At 47.4% G+C, this 17,147-nt stretch overlaps 1 protein-coding gene across 4 annotated transcripts; it reads right to left on the reverse strand.

Moving 5' to 3' along the window:
- Positions 1–4,859: 4,859 nt before the first annotated feature.
- ergic3 (ERGIC and golgi 3) lies at positions 4,860–16,772 on the reverse strand. Of its 4 annotated transcripts, XM_035388713.1 has the most exons (14): positions 16,610–16,772; positions 16,344–16,414; positions 15,806–15,893; positions 15,410–15,529; positions 13,952–14,048; positions 12,929–13,094; positions 12,297–12,354; positions 10,742–10,756; positions 10,169–10,200; positions 9,971–10,067; positions 6,782–6,846; positions 6,321–6,457; positions 6,123–6,178; positions 4,860–5,229 (listed from the first exon to the last, which is right to left on the reverse strand). In XM_035388713.1, the coding sequence occupies exons 1-14, from the start codon at positions 16,695–16,697 to the stop codon at positions 5,150–5,152; spliced, it is 1,170 nt and encodes a 389-aa protein (XP_035244604.1). In that variant the 5' UTR covers positions 16,698–16,772; the 3' UTR covers positions 4,860–5,149. The 4 variants fall into 4 exon arrangements, with proteins under 4 accessions (XP_035244604.1, XP_035244605.1, XP_035244602.1 ...); XM_035388714.1 differs by lacking the exon at positions 10,742–10,756 and having other exon boundaries at positions 5,150–5,229; XM_035388711.1 differs by lacking the exons at positions 4,860–5,229; positions 6,123–6,178; positions 6,321–6,457; positions 6,782–6,846 and having other exon boundaries at positions 7,986–10,067; positions 16,610–16,771.
- Between the last annotated feature and the right edge of the window lie 375 nt (positions 16,773–17,147).

A 17,147-nucleotide genomic window follows, 5' to 3' on the forward strand; every position in this document is an offset into this window, starting at 1 on the left:
CATCGAGCTCTCACATTTGGGGGCGACATAGTTCAGGAGGTAAGACCGATTGTCTGGCAGTCGGAGGGTTGCCGGTTCAAACCCCGCCCTGGGCGTGTCGAAGTGTCCTTGAGCAAGACACCTAATCCTTAACTGCTCTGGCAAATGAGAGGCATCAATTGTAAAGCGCTTTGGATAAAAGCGCCATATAAATGCAGTCCATTTACCATTTACCATTTGTGCAGCTTGCTGGATTTTAACGTCTGATGGAAATGGCAAGCTTACATCGGCTTTGGGGGGGTCAATTCCATTTCAATTCAATTAGGGATTTAAAAAAATGCTCGTAACGTTCAATCACAAGGATGCCAAAACCGTGGTCCTCCAAGGCCTTCACGCTGGCCTGTAACAGGATAGATTGTTTAAAAATAAATGATCTTAAAAAGTGATGCAAATGCAAAAAAATATCACACAAAATGCTAAAAAATAAGCACTATTCAAAACACGATTAAAAACAAGAGTAAAATAAGTCATATACATCAAGGAACTTTGCACCATCAACCCCATCTGAATACTTCATATTGGGTTAGTGCTCCATATCATCAAGCAGAAATTGTGAAATGGTTGAGTTTCACAAGCGAGCGCGTGACTTCCACGGCGGATAAATATAAATATGGCCGTGGGTCACGAAACGCGCCGTCCTGCAGTTTCCACACGCGGTTCTCATGAGTGAGTCTTCTCTCATTACTCACGACCCACTGAACTCAGACGTATCAAAGCCCCTCACACTGTCAGTGTGATGATTTATAATCGTGTCCTAGGGTGCGTACTGCCACAGAAACACAGGACCACAGATCATTTACACTCGCTTTGGACCTCAGACTTGAGAGGCCTTCGAATTTAACCTTCAATTCTTTTTACCCTCATTCTGATTTGTGGCTTATCTGATATTTTGAGCTTTTTCCTAATTTAAAAAAAAAATCATTTTTTAAATCATTTAAAACTCTTACGATAATTATTACATAAAAGAGCTGAGAGACCATCCATTAAATCACGATACATTACATAACATAAAATTGCATTACAATCGCTCAGCGGACTAATTCGGAGAGAATTAGTTGCACCAAGAAAGCACAAGGCTCATTTACAACCAATAGTGTTAGCGTAATGTTAGCATTACGAACAACAATTTGTATTGTGACAAAAGAACGTTTGACTTGACCGATAAACCCTTGCACAGCTATATGCGTAACAGTATCCAGAAGGGAATCCAGAGAAGGAAGGAGAAAGAGAAAGGCTATCTGGAGGGAGGTCGGGGGAACCCCGGGGCGCTCTGTTGGTGTGAATCTTTGGTCGGCGTAGGAAGACGTCCCAGCTGACTGCGGCGCTGCGCCGCGAAAGAGCAGCTTTCGGCGGGCCTGCTTTGAGTCTCTGCGACTCCCCCCGAACGACCAGGAGCGTTCCCCCCCCCCCGCCGACCCGTCCCAGCCAACGTTCGGATCAACGGGCGCGTTGGACGAGCCGTCGGTCCCACCCCTCCACCGCCGGGGAGTCTTTTAACGGCCCTTCATTCCCCCGGCGTTCCACAGCCGGCCGCAGGTGTTCACGGCCGCCGATCAGGACTGCCACCGGCGGCCCCGCAGAGGCGAGCTCCTTTTGGGACGCGCGCCGCCCCGCCCTCCCGCCGGGTGGAGAGCCCTGAAGCCCGCGCCATCCTGAGGGCTCGCGGCAAAGCGGCGGATTAAATCTGTGAAAGGGGTCCAGGGCGCCGGCCCGTGGATTAAAACTAAAGCGACCCTTTTAGGGGGCGACCCGTCAATCTGAGTAAAACTCAGCCGATTCCTGCCGGTAGTGAGCGTGGGCGCGGATTGCCCCGTGACGGGTTTTGGGAGCGGTGGGGTTCAGACCCGGCACCCCGGAGATCCCTATGTAGCCCGTTTGGGTCAGGCTGTGCTTTCCCGTCGGTCCAGTTTGGGGTGCAGGAGGGCTCGTCAGGTTTGAGCGGGGCCTGGGCGGGGGGGGGGGGCAGGTCAGTGTGTATGGTTTTCGGGGTGATCACAGCCAGTCCAGTTTGGAGTGCAGGAGGGCTCGATGGGACAGTCAGGTTTGAGCGGGGCCTGGGCGGGAGGGGGGCGGGGGAGTGGGGGGGGGGGGGTGGCTCGGTCAGTGTGTGTGGTTTCCACGGTGATCGCAGCCAGTCCAGTTTGGAGTGCAGGAGGGCTCGATGGGACAGTGAGGTATGAGCGAGGCATGGGCAGGGGGGGGGAGTGGCTCAGTGTCAGTGTGTGTGGTTTCCACGGCGATCCCAGCCGTCGCCGGCAGGGATAAAGCCTTTGTGATGTAATCATACCCTTCCTGTACCGGCAGCCTGGCTGCAGCTCCCGCCAATTTTAGCCAGCGGCTAATCCGCGCGAGTTCAGATCCAGACAGAGAAACTCTCTGACCCCCTTTTATGCGGCTGATCCCTCCCTCTTCCCCCCCCCGCCCCGTCCTCTTCCTCTTCCTCCCACGTGACGGCTTATCATGCGGCTACCCCGGTGACCGAGGCCTGCTTAGTCTCGGACAGAGAACATCCAAAATTATCAAAGCCTTTTTTTCTTCTTCTTTCCTTTGTTCTTCGGGATTATTTTTTTTTTTTCATTTTTTAAAAATTTTATTTCCCTCCTGTGAGCGGTACAGGCGGCCGGCAGGATGGGGGAACTCCGGGCTGTTGCTCCCGGTAACAGAGACAGAGACAGAGAAGGAATCCCGGAGGGCTCCAGAGCGGAAAAGCGCATTCAAAATGACGGTACACTCACGCTCTGGAATGCAGAAACCTTTCTCTCCCTGCACATTTCTCACTTGTGCCACAACCCGCACGAAGGAAATTGCTCACGACGATGCAAATTTTTCCATCGCACATGATTATCGTATTTTAAACTTCCTTCTCTTTTTTTTTTTTTAAATCGCCGGGCTTGTGTCAGTTCCGGCACGGCAGCCTTGTTTGAAAGGGCTTGGGGTGCCCCCTAGTGGAGACGAGAGGAGCAGCAGGCTTCCCCAGTCCCACGGCCAGGGGAGGCAGGAACCGCACCAGCACATTCTCAGCTCCCCCGTCGGCGTGACGCTGCGTTATTTCCGTACAAAGGAGGCACTGTGCGCGCTGCGCTCAGAGGAAGTCACTGGGGTTGTCACATGCGGTGCTACACTAATAGCGGGTTCACCGAGATCGCGGACAGCGATTCCCCTCGCGGGGGGGTCCCGCGTTGCCCGAGCAACCGATCCGTGCAGCGGGCCTGTCCGCACAGAGCACACGCTCACAGGGCCGAGGCCGATTCGCTCACTTGGAACTGGACCAACTCCGCAAAGGGAAACAAACACTGAACACACATTTTTTTTACAAGTGAACGTACACAAGAGATGAAGTGCTGAAGGATTCATTTGTTTCCCAAAATAATTAGTAAACACAAAAATAGTTCAGTGGGGTAAGCATGTATAAAAATGCTCAGTGTTTGTGACTGGATATCCTCTTAAAGCAGGGATCTCAAACTCCACCTGCAGCATCTGCAGGTTTAACTCCAGTCCTGGAGGGCTGCAGTGTCTGCAGGTTTAACTCCAGTCCTGGAGGGCCACAGCGTCTGCAGGTTTAACTCCAGTCCTGGAGGGCCACAGTGTCTGCGGGTTTAACTCCAGTCCTGGAGGGCCGCAGCGTCTGCAGGTTTAACTCCAGTCCTGGAGGGCCACAGCGTCTGCAGGTTTAACTCCAGTCCTGGAGGGCCACAGCGTCTGCAGGTTTAACTCCAGTCCTGGAGGGCCGCAGTGCCTGCAGGTTTAACTCCAGTCCTGGAGGGCCGCAGAGTCTGCAGGTTTAACTCCAGTCCTGGAGGGCCACAGCGTCTGCGGGTTTAACTCCAGTCCTGGAGAGCTGTCCTTCAGTGGTGAAATACCAACTCCGTCAGACTTAATCAGCTATAAGCTACCAGTTTAAACTGGTATTTAAAAAAAAAATTAAACAAAGTTACAAATCTTTATAAGAGAATTTCAGTTTGCTTTTTTAAAGCAGTTGTTGTTACATTCCATCCTAGTGATGGAAAAATCCTGGTCCTAGAAAGCAGGCATATATGTAAGTTTCCAATAGCATTATCATCAAAAATAAAAACAGTACCGATTTGTTTTTTTTCACATTTATTTAATCATTTTAGAAACGTAAATTAAAACATATGTACATCTCTTCCACACACCTGTGTATAGCCCTTACCTGAGCCAGCCACACCTCCAGACAACACACACACCCCCTGTTCCAGACTGGGGCTCTTCGGGTGCCATAAACACAACAGAAATAACAAACAGGACCACACAGCGACACCTGCCCCCAGCCCCCCTCCCCCCCCCCCTCTCCCTGTGCAATGTGGGTTACCTCTGACTTAATGAAAAGGTACCAGTGATACTCATAATCATGCAGAATTGTGGACTGCAGTCACTGTAATGAACAACGTAAGCTGCACACTCTTAATTATGGTTTTGAGAATGAAGGACAAAGCGCACTGTGGTTCAACCCAAACCCAGACGTGACCCCGTCTTCCCAACGACTCGAAAACACACAGCTTCCAATTATGTCCCAACACCCGCCAAAACCCCCCCCCCCCCCCCCCCCCCTCCGGGACACGTCCTCCCTCCTCGCGTCTCCAAACCCTCAATTCGAGACACCGATGCGGAAAAGGGGCGCACACGCTGATTCGCTGAAACTGAAACGAAAACCCGATCAGCGCAGGAACAAAAAAATAAGGGCATCGAGATTACATTTCCAGAAGAAGAAAAAAAAAAACAGGAAAAATGTTCAATAAGCCCATCAGGACCGGGAAAGCGGAGGCGATTTCTGGAAAACGAGGGACGGTTTTTTCCGTTAAACCCACGGGTGCACGTGTCCGTGTCTGCAGATGAAACCGGCGACGCCTCTGAAGTCGTGGGCACCTCGCGATCCGGCCTTACAGCAGGGGGCGACAGAGAGGCGGAGACCGTGTCCGTTAGCTCGGCGCCGTCCGTCAAGTCTGGTCTGTGGGTGGGGAAGCTGGGAATCGATCTGTCCGTCCGTGTGTCCGTCCGTCCGTGTGTCAGTGTGCCTCTCGGGTGGCGCTTCGTGGAGGCCGCGAGGTAGCGCCCGGTTCTCTGCGGCGGCTGACGGTCCGGCTCCTCCCCCCTAAGAAGCTTTCCCCAGCTCGATCTTCTTCTGGATGGCCCGCGCCGAATGGTATATCAACGAGTCGATGAGCCCGGCCACTGTGGAGAGAGCACAGAGACAAGCGTATTCACCTGTACCTGTGACATCACTGTGGACAGGGCACAGAGACAAGCGTATTCACCTGTACCTGTGACATCACTGTGACATCACTGTGGACAGGGCACAGAGTTACTGAGACAGAAGCGTATTTACCTGTACCTGTGACATCACTGTGGACAGGGCACAGAGACAAGCGTATTCACCTGTACCTGTGACATCACTGTGACATCACTGTGGACAGGGCACAGAGTTACTGAGACAGAAGCGTATTCACCTGTACCTGTGACATCACTGTGGACAGGGCACAGTGTTACTGAGACAGAAGCGTATTCACCTGTACCTGTGACATCACTGTGACATCACTGTGGACAGGGCACAGAGTTACTGAGACAGAAGCGTATTTACCTGTACCTGTGACATCACTGTGACATCACTGTGGACAGAGCACAGAGACGTGCTCCAGAGACAGAGGACCCGTCACAGAGTCGTATTCACCTGTACCTGTGACACCACTGCGGCTCACCTTAAACCATCTGCCTCTTATACCAACATTCCCCAACACAAATAGATAAATAGAATATACTACAATATCTGAACTTTATGAATATATTTAACAGCAGCGCATAAAAATAAAAAAAATGATATACATATGACCAAAAGTATCTGGACACCCCTTGGTCTGGGGCTGTTTTTCATGGTTTGGGCTAGGCCCCTTAGTTCCAGTGAAGGCTGATCTTAACGCTACAGCATGCAATCGTATTCTAGAGGACTCTGTGCTTCCCCAACAGTTATTGTATCTTATTGTATTTGTATCTTACTAAGTCACCCTAATATGTACATAAAGAGTGCAGTGTCAGTACTGAAGCAAATAACACGCAAGGGACAGACATACCTGTGAATACTCCCCCTATGATGGCACACACTCCTGTAAGGAAATGGGTGAAGGACCTAAAAAAGAGACAACAAGAATCAGAGACCACTCTCTCGCCAGGCAGATACTAAATAATCACACACACATCTCTCACCAGGAAAGCCCTAAAGAATCACAGACATAAAATATTTAAAATAATCTCTGACAGAGGAAGTGTACCTGTTTTTCTCTGTGAACTTGACCATCATGGGGGAGAGTTCATACAGCACAAACACTCCTGGCAACCCCTGGTCCCCAATCAGCCCATTGGCCACTTTCTCATGCCGAGTTACAGAGAACTGATTGGTTTTGACCACCTGTCAATCATACACAGAACATAAGACAGAGAAGATGCTCCCAAAGTCAGTAATGTACAGACAGAAAAGGCACAAAGAGGTTATGAACTCATAAAAGAAAAAGTGAACCTCTCAACCACATTCACACAATCTCAAAAACCTCTCTCAGTCAAGTATTCTGAACTAGCTGCCTGAACTCAAGAAGTGGGGGTGAAATATATCACCACAAATATAATTCTGAGCTCAAATAAACATTTTTGTATTATGAAGGTGGAAGATAAATTTTCTCACTGTGAGAAAACCCATAAACAAAATTATTACACGTTACCTTAGCAGTCTACTCACCTCTCCATCTCCTTTTACATAGATGGTTGGTACAATCTTCACAAAATACTGGTACATCATGGAAGCTAAAAGGAGACAGAGTTCAATGAAGGTCTCAGAGAACGCCACTCAGGCCAGCCAGGTTATGCTACAAGCTCAGCTACAAGAGTTTGTCCCTACAGCTTCAAGCCAAGGCTAGTTGGCTTGTCCATTCATGGAACCTGAAGATGCCAACCTCATATGAATTCCTTCCCATTAATTCCTTCCCATTGCCCCCTTGGTGTTAACATCACACTCAAATTTGAAGCTGCCAACTTCTTGCTGCATACTATAACCACGCCTGTTTACCCTGACCACACCCCCTTTACTCTGACTGGCCCAATGAGAGACCAAGGGGATAAAGTGTGATGGAAGCAATGCCAAAAGCCCAGAATTGCCATGGAAAAGCAACAAGCACTTGCAGTAGAGATGGTAGAGGCCTTGACAATATACAATGCAAGTAAATGGCAAATGGTCTCCATAAGCTGTAATTAGATTGTACTCCCTCTAGGAACTTAATGGACATGTGCTGCAACTGTACAATCTTAAAGCTGCAGCATGTAAATCCATCACCTCCCACCCCTCCCCTCCCCCCAGCTCTCCCTCCAAACACATGCACACACACAGCCTGACATCTGCGTATTGGAGAGAGATGACAATTTTGCTGGTTTTCATTCCAACTTCAACTGCAATCCCAGAATTTTAACAGGCTGTTAATTTTTCTTAATTAGGTGCTTTTCATGTTTTAGAGCTGGGGTCCCCAGTCTTATCCAGAAAGGGCCAGTGTGGGTGCACACACCTGAGTCTACTAATCAACCACTAGTCTTTGCTAAGCACATTGACAAGTAGAATCAGGTGTGTTTAAAAAAAAAAACAACTTCCTAGATATCAGTAAATCATCATTCAAAAAATATTGCTTATTTATTCTGTAAGCAAAACAGCAACTAAACAAAACAGCATAATGATGCAGTTGTGAACAGAATGCGTAACCAAGGACTACTGACGGTCAATCTCTCCCAGCTGTGGAATTTACCGTTTGTAATTATTCACTGCCGCTTAGCACCAAGCAGAGGGCGCTCCAATAAAACCTGTCGGTTTCCCAGTGCACCCCAACCACGTGATAGGGGTGTAAGTCAACAAGCCACTTCCTTCACGACATGGAGTCCTGCTAAACTGAGCTTTGTTCTTGCGCGAGTGTGTAAATAGTCCAGGTTGAATAAGTGTTGCGTCGAAGGGAGCGGAAAGGAATCTCTAACATTTAGGAAGACAAGGTAAGATTTTGAACTCATAATAGTGGGTGCAAAATAATCGAAAGCGGAGCCGTAACTGGAGTTGCTGTTTTCAAGGCCAGAGCGAGGTGACATGCCTGCTAATGTCGGTAGAAAGCTAATACTAATATACTAGTATATACACGGAATATTCATGAGTCATAAAGGAGTGAACATAACGTTACGCTCGTAAACAAAGCATTCCTGAATTGTATGCGGTGTAAATACATTTAGCATGCTTCCTGTCAACGAAATCGACTTTGAAACTGTTAGCAGACTGGCTAGCTATCTTGCTAACACGTACGTCTACACGCTAATTATGTATACCAAGATTATAGCTAGTGTTATGAAGTAGTGGGCTTTCTAACCATAATGGAAAGGATCGTGATTAACTCCTTAGGACAATGACACGTAGATGACCGAGCATGCAATTATTTAAATACGCTGATTTATGGCATTTAAGCTATTGGATTTTGAGAGAATACAATTTGTGCCCTCGCAAACTTCGTGCATTTCAGAACGACCAGAGTTGCCGTAATGAATAGTTATGTTCGTTCCCACAGATGCCGGTGGCAGTAGGACCGTACGGACAGGCTCAGCCCAACTGCTTTGACAGAGTTAAGATGGGCTTCATGATGGGATTCGCTGTAGGGATGGCGGCAGGTGCCATGTTCGGGACTTTCTCCTGTCTGAGGTGAGATTTTACTGCGCATTTCTCGCGCCTGCTCATCTGGAAACGAGGCTATAACAGCATAAGCGTCAATGCTACGGTTCACCCAGGTAGACTTGGTTAAAAAACGTAACCAGCCAAATACAGGCAGTTCAGCACGCAAAATTAAAAGTGCTGTATACCTAGCTGGATTGGAAACTGGTTGCAGGATTTCCTTTGCTTTGCTGTTCGCACAGTTCAAGGTCCAAACTCACAGACTGCAAGCTGCCCACTGTCAGTGGTGCTGTTAGTCAGCTGCTTCTTACTTTACTGAAACCTGCTGAACCCACTGTTTCATTACATCACAATTATTTTGCAGATGCTTTTATCTAAAGTGATGTACAATGAGTTTAACTTATGGCCAATGTCAGAATACTTGTAGACTGGCAAAACCCAAAGCGAGCTGTTGCTTTTAAGGCTGTTTAACGTGTGTGGGGTTGACTGTGTGGTCATGTTGAACGTGTGCAGGGAGTGTGTGGCTTTGACTGTGCAGTCTTTTTGAACGTGCGTGGGGAGTGTGTGGGTTTGACTGTGTGGGTTCGAATGTATGGTCTTGTCGATTGCCAGTGGTTGGGCCAGCCTGCAGTGTTGTTGAACGTGTGTGTGGGGAGCGTGAGCGCTTGACACCGTGATCGTGTTGAACAGAAGCGCGGCCTGAGTGCGGTCTCATTGAGCATGCGGCCTTCCCTTTCCCCACAGGATCGGCATGAGGGGCAGGGAGCTGATGGGAGGAGTCGGAAAGACCATGATGCAAAGCGGCGGCACCTTCGGCACCTTCATGGCCATCGGGATGGGCATCCGGTGCTGATGTTACCCCTTCCCAAACCCCCACAGCATGCAAGACTCTGGCACTGCCCTGCACCACACACCACCCTGCAATACTCTCTGTACATGATTGTGGTTTTTGGGAAAAAATCGATCCAATAAACGCTCTGACAAATCGCTTATAAAACAAATATATATATACATCATTCACAGGGCCTCGAGCCCTGCTTGGGCCACCCAGCTCTTTTCTAAGGGGGTTAGTAATGTCCCTAATTTCAGATGTCCAAATACAGTGACTGTTCAGGACCCACGCGTCTTCAGAGTAACGAGCGCATGCTCTCCGTTTAGCGTCAGGGTTCGACCACGCTAATATCATAGCATCCGCTTGGTTTCGGTAGAAAGAGGGGGAGGAAAAAGACGAGTGCAAACCTTGAGGCGCGGCGACGTTTGTCCCGTCCAGGGGGTTGACGATCCCGGGGTAGTCCTGCCCGAAGGACAGGTGCCTGATGAAGTGGGTCATGTTGATCTGCCGGAGACGAGAAGCACATCAGTTAGCTCGCCAAACCGCCTTCGGACCGACCGTACCGTCGGACGAAAAGGAAGTGCGCGTTTCGCGTAGCTACTTACGTTGTCGAGACCGAAACTCTGCAGGTCGTGAACTGCAAAGAAACACAAGCCGTTTCAGTGACGATGTCAATGGTCATTCACGGATCTGTGCTTTCAGGAGTTCAGGAGCAACGAAAGCAAACGGAACATTTACTTTTTTTTTGTCCATTGCGAAACGATATCGCTGTCGAATTAAAAACGCAAACTGTGCCGTCGGGCTGAATTGAAATTGGGTGCAAGTGGTGCAGAGAGAATAGGATTTGCCAAGTGTGAAACAGTAGAAAGAGGGTTTTAGTGCTTTTGATTTGTGCTTCTTCACCAAATAAATGTGAACTGCAGGTGAAATCAAACAGTCACAAGCTGATTATTTTGCTAAAGACAAATTTTAAAAGCAACAGAATGCTCAAACAGTTTAGTGGTGTCTTTTTCACAGTTAAGTAACAGGGTAAATGCAGACTTGGTCAGAATGGCATTAAATAATTAAGTACTTTTTGAGTTTTATTTTTTTGAAGTGACTGACAATAATTTGCGGGGGATATTATGGGTTTTTACAAATAATTCTTTTAAAAATGGGAAAAAAATAGATCAACTTACTTTCCACAGCGTGCACTGCGGAAAGAAGAGAAATAAGGTCACTATGAGGCGCACGGCATGGGGAAAACAGAAACCCCCCGCCCAGGAGCACAGTGGGTCAGTCCTGTTTTTACTGAGAATCCCACTGCAAAGGATCCGCCATCATGGCCTGTTCCAATGCAGAGCTGAGGGATGGGGGGCTCAGTAAAATCAGGTCTCTTTATGTCTTCAAGGGCAGCGGGAAGTTTAAGGGGGGCAGAGTGGGGGGGGGGTCCAGATTAAAGCTGTGGAAACAGACCATTCCCCTGTTAGCTTTTTGGCAGTCTGCACAAGGCTAGCTTCTCAGAAGAACGGGGAGGTCACCACACACTGGTTAAGCCAGCGTCCGCTCAGACCACGACGGGTATGATGGGTCCACCAGGCTACTGAGTCCGAACTGCAACTCTGTACACTTTGGTGCTTTTGCAGACCAGTTACTCACTTCAAGGCTTCAGCTTGTAACAGAGTGGACTGTGTATACCTTGTTACTTAATTCAACATTGATTTGAGTGACCCTAATGATTATCTGCAGCAGCCCTTTAAAAAGAAAAGAAAAGAAGAAACCGCACCGTCACATCACAGAGCAGATTCACAAACGAGTAACTCAGCTGGAAGTGGAATCGGATCTGAGGATTTGTGAATAGGATTCAACTTCACTTCTGTCTCTAATTTTGGGGTCCCCAGCCCTGGTCCCAGAGACCCACAGGTTCTGCTGGGTTTTTGATTCCACATTAAAATCAGACAATCCGTTGCCTTAATACAAAGTTGTCCTCCTTTGTGAATCTGCCACTAAGTGACTCATTTACTGAGGCCAGTCAGCATTGCAACAGATTGTAGATTTTAGCCTCTTGTGTTTAAAAGCAGGTAGCTACAAGCTTAAATATAAACACAGTGTTAGGTAGCCCTTTAACTTTAGTGTTGTGTGACGGAAACATGCAGGAGAATCGTTTATTGCACCCTATTAATTTGCGGCGCTGGAATCTACCACAATCTGATTGGACGAACAGCAGAATGTTAGAGAAGCGGATAGGAAGAAGGGTTAAATAAGATTTCTGGGTACTTCAGATATGAACGTGCAGCTTTTCCTAAGATTACTACTTTCTATCTATGGTGTGTGCGAGAACAGGGCAGTCCACTTACCGCTCCAGAGGAGGGGGGGGGGTTTGTTGCAAACTTTCACACGGCCCGTACCAACGGCCGGTCTGAGCCATGCTTCGCAAGTTAAAGCAAACCTAGTGATGTCATACCCTGAGGCCCGGTGACCAAAACCGCCTAAAGAAGTACTTGAGCCCTGACATAGTTGAAGCCCACCTGTGCCTTTAGAACACATTTGGGGGGGGAGGGAGTCAGATAGCTGGCCTCCCAGTACACTCAGGAATGTACTCTTGAAGGGCCATCAGCCAGGGGGGAGCTCAATAAGTCTAATTTCCCTGGAGAGGATAACCAAGGACACTGAACTTTAGCTAAATTTAAGCTAATGCTAGGCTAAGCTAATGTTACGGTAAGCTATGCTAGCGCTATGCTATGCAGGACTTACCATGAACATGAGACTGCTGGAAACTCTTTCCAGGAGCAAAGTGGAAATTTCCTGCGACCTGCCAGATAAAAGTAACCTGTTAGGCAGAACATCTACGTAATATAGCATGTTAACATTTCTAAGTTCCAGCAGACTTGTCCAAAATGACTTTCACAGATCACATTTTTACAAACAATCCATTTACACAACTGGATATTTACTGGGGTTTAGTGCCTTACTCTAGAGCACAACAGCAGTTTCCCATCTAGGAATCAAACCATAAAACCAGTTGCCATGTTTCCTAACCACTCTGCAACACTGCTAATGTAATTATACTAAAATATTATATTTAAGGTAAATGTATATGTACACAGGCAAGTTCACATTACAAGACCAGAAGGGCAAGGTTTAGACAGAAGCACTGACGTGTATAGAAGGACCTAGCCTCTGTTAAACATGCATGTGTGATATACCTTGAGACAAGCGCATGTTTAACAGACTGGGTCATTTAAGTGCTGCGTGCGTATGGGCTATACCATGACAGTATCCTGTATGATAAACATGCGTGCACAAGCGGTACTTTAAGATGGCTGAAACCGTGTTGAATGGGAGCCAGCGTGTTAGACAGGAGGCAGCGTTTCTGCTTGCGGTACCTTGTTCACCTCCAGGAAGCCGTAGACCTGGCAGCCCTCATTCTTCTGCTCCTGCATCTTCTGGCTGAAGCCCTCCCTTTTGCACTGCTCAATGGTGTCGGGGTTCTTAAAGGCCCAGCCCCTGCGCCTGTACGCCTCCCGCACGTCCTCACAGGAGTTACAGCACCTGCAGAGCACACCAGCACTGCTCAAACCTCCACCCTGAGACTCCTCTAACCTTCACCGTGAGACTCCTCAAACCTCCACCCTGAGAATCCTCAAACCTCCACCCTGAGACACACTCCTCAAACCTCCACCCTGAGACTCCTCAAACCTCCACCCTGAGACACACTCCTCAAACTTGCACCCTGAGACACACTCCTCAAACCTGCACCCTGAGGCACACTCCTCAAACCTCCACCCTGAGAATCCTCAAACCTCCACCCTGAGACACTCCTCAAACCTCCACCCTGAGACTCCTCTAACCTCCACCCTGAGACTCTTCAAACCTCCACCATGAGAATCCTCAAACTTCCACCCTGAGACACACTCTTCAAACCTCCACCCTGAGACTCCTCAAACCTCCACCCTGAGAATCCTCAAACATCCACCCTGAGAATCCTCAAACTTCCACCCTCACACACTCCTTAAACTTCCACCCCAACAGACACAATCCTCAAACCTCCAGGTTTTATTTTATAAAAAACAAATATTTTCCACAAACATTTTTAAGGGCTGGACCCACTGCTCTACCACTCATTGTTTTGCAGTGACAAATGCCTCAGGCTGAACTGAACAGACCACTCTATTTCCCCAGTGCAACAGTGGAGCAGGAAGTGAAGTTCCCTTCAAGTCTATCTCCTCTGCCCTACAGCAATGACCAGGGCCAAGTTAATGAAGCATCTCAGTCCAGGAGAGCTGATCTAGGACCAGGTCTCCACTGTCCATGTCCCAACCGTTCTCCACGATGAGCCCAAAGATCTAACAGCTCCTGGATCAGCAATCTCACGCTCCCACAGGCTGCCCCGCAGACAGGACACTCACTTCAGATCCTCCGTTTCAGCTCCATAGCAACTCTCGCAGCGTTCCGGATCCAGCTTGCTGGGATCGAACACTTCCCCATCCTCCTCCTTCCCCAGGACTGCAAGAACACAGGAGCCTCAGAAGTGTCCAACATCTCTGCAGGCAGTGTCTGCCAATTACAGCATCTGCTAACAAGAGCATCTGCTAATAAGAGTGTCTGCTAAATGCCCAAAAATAATGCCAACGGTGAAAACAAAAAAGTCAGAGTGAGGCCAAGGGCAGGGCTACCGTACACTGCCAATCAAAAGCCACTGCCCTTCGCTCTGATTGGCTAAAATCAGCAAATGGCCAACAGGACAAAATGGTTCAACCTATTCTGTGATTCAAAGAGCCGCAACAATAAATAGATCATTTTAAGTATGAAACATTATAAGGTCATAATGTGTAGTAGAGGGAGAAACTCTAAACTGGGGGTTTTCAAGACCAGGCTTGATATGGTGCTTGATACTATCTAGTTTGCAGGTAAACTAGGCACACTTTAGTGGTGGGAAAATGGCAAAAATTGTTGGACTGCTCTCATCATTATGTTATGTTATGTAACGTTATGTTAGAAATTTTGGTCAAAAGCATGATCAAGCATTTGCAGACTTTTACAAGACAGCTTACAGTCCATAGTTTCAACAATAGAAAAACTGTAAACCTTAAATCTAGAAATGGCAATTACATTAATGAAAGTAAATCTTTCATGATATCTTATGCATTATTGTTTTATGTGAAGAACTTCCGGCTGCAAATGAGTCTTATGAAAAATGTTGTTTAAATACATTTTACAATATTAATATGAATAATAATCATCATCATCATCATCATGCTTCTCTCCCTACTGAACCCCATAAATCACCGTGCTTCTCTCCCTACTGAACCCCATAAATCACCGTGCTTCTCTCCCTACTGGACCCCATAAATCACTGTGCTTCTCTCCGTACTAAACCCCATAAATCACCGTGCTTCTCTCCCTACTGAACCCCATAAATCACCGTGCTTCTCTCCCTACTGGACCCCATAAATCACCGTGCTTCTCTCCGTACTAAACCCCATAAATCACCGTGCTTCTCTCCCTACTGGACCCCATAAATCACCGTGCTTCTCTCCGTACTAAACCCCATAAATCACCGTGCTTCTCTCCCTACTGAACCCCATAAATCACCGTGCTTCTCTCCCTACTGGACCCCATAAATCACCATGCTTCTCTCCCTACTGAACCCCATAAATCACCGTGCTTCTCTCCCTACTGGACCCCATAAATCACCGTGCTTCTCTCCCTACTGGACCCCATAAATCACCGTGCTTCTCTCCCTACTGGACCCCATAAATCACCGTGCTTCTCTCTGTACTGAACCCCATAAATCACCGTGCTTCTCTCCCTACTGGACCCCATAAATCACCGTGCTTCTCTCCCTACTGGACCCCATAAATCACCATGCTTCTCGGCCTCGGAGGTGACGGGTTTCCCGTCCTTATCCAGCCTCTGCTTGAGCAGGTTGTGCTCCACGTCCAGCTGCTGCTCTCCCGCCACATCCATGGCGTCAATGCTTAGGTCTGCCAGACAAACAAAATGCAAACATTTTACACCGGCATTATAATATTGACCCAGCGAGACTAGCCTCCACTGAGAAGTCAAACACACAAGCACACGTAAAACACTGAGAAAGTTTTTGGATTCTGTAGGATTCACACAGTCAACATATGACCGTTCAAACAGGGTTTCCTCCCTAACCAGTTCCACGCTTACTTGGACTGTGTGTTTTTGGGTGTAGGGCTACAAAGTCAGGTTATGTTTTCATTGACATCGCTGCAAAAACATGTAATGCTTACATGCACAAGGCATATGGGGGAATATGACATCAACATTGATTTTCAGCTTATCTCCACGTGATGTGTCCACATACAATTCTGGATGGACCTACAAAAATAAAAAAAACAACATAATCAGCATTGACTATGGTAGATTGAATTTTTACCACCACAAAGTGTCCCAAGTTCCCTACATGCGTACACATTCAAATATAGATAAACTACCTGCGTTTACGTTAACCTAAATCCACTGCTCTGAGAAGTGCACGTCTTGTTCGTGTGAAACTCAGTAGCTTACGATCACCAGGACAATCTTTTAGTTTGACATTACATCCATGTGAGCTAAGCGATCAAACTTCTCTAGCTACATACATAACTTAGTGTTGGGTGTGCAGCTATGTCTGTGGTTATTGTGATTATCAGACGATCAGGTTTCAATGCGATGTTCATATTCTATATAGGGCTAAAGCTGTGTTCACATGCAGTCCAAACACAGTGACATTATAATACACGAATTATTAACTGTCCACGCTAAGCATGCTACCTGACAACGACCTACCTCCTTCGTGAGATAATACTGCAGCTCCGAGAAAAACAGGAACAACATGATTAGCCCGCTAATGATGGTTACTGAAAAACAGGAAAACATGTATCAGCTTATTGCTCATAAGTTCATTCATAAATAGCGTCATATTTGGGTCTCAATAACTGGCAGGTAGCGATGATGTTGATGGTTAATTCCCTCCGTACTAGCCTGATAGCTCTACACACACTGCAGTGCTGCAATGATAAAACACCGGGTAACCTAACAACCCATTGGCTCACCCGTGGCTCCACCGCATGTTTTGATCCTGAAATCCTCCAGAGTTTTGGGGTAAGCGTCAAACTGTTTAAGCTTATTCAACGCCTCCATCTTTCCCCTGTTTCACACAGCTTGGAAGAAACCCGGAAGCATGACCGATCTCACTTTCGCACTTCCGGCATTGAATAAGCCAATGAACTACCACCGCGTATGAGGTCAACTTCGACCGTGGTCCTTTTCCGTATGAACGCAAAGCGACCAGCTGTTAATGTTTGGTTATAAGTTGTAGGATATGACATAATAAATTATTAGCCTGACTGTTATTTGAAACCAGGCCATAAAACTACAGCTATACTTGTTTCTTATCCTCGGAAAATACCCTCGCCCTTGCCATTGGGTGACCTAGATATTCAGGACTTATTTTAAGCAGTTAAGCGAGGTCACGGACCTCTCATTTCATTCATGTTCAGTACAAGAGGGGCAGTGCATTAGGTTTATAATGTTATTTTTATAATGTTTATAATGTTGTCATGTAAAGCACGAAGATACGGTTTCTGACAT

Source organism: Anguilla anguilla, chromosome 13 (assembly GCF_013347855.1).
Source record: "Anguilla anguilla isolate fAngAng1 chromosome 13, fAngAng1.pri, whole genome shotgun sequence".
In the NCBI taxonomy this organism is placed as follows: domain Eukaryota; kingdom Metazoa; phylum Chordata; class Actinopteri; order Anguilliformes; family Anguillidae; genus Anguilla; species Anguilla anguilla.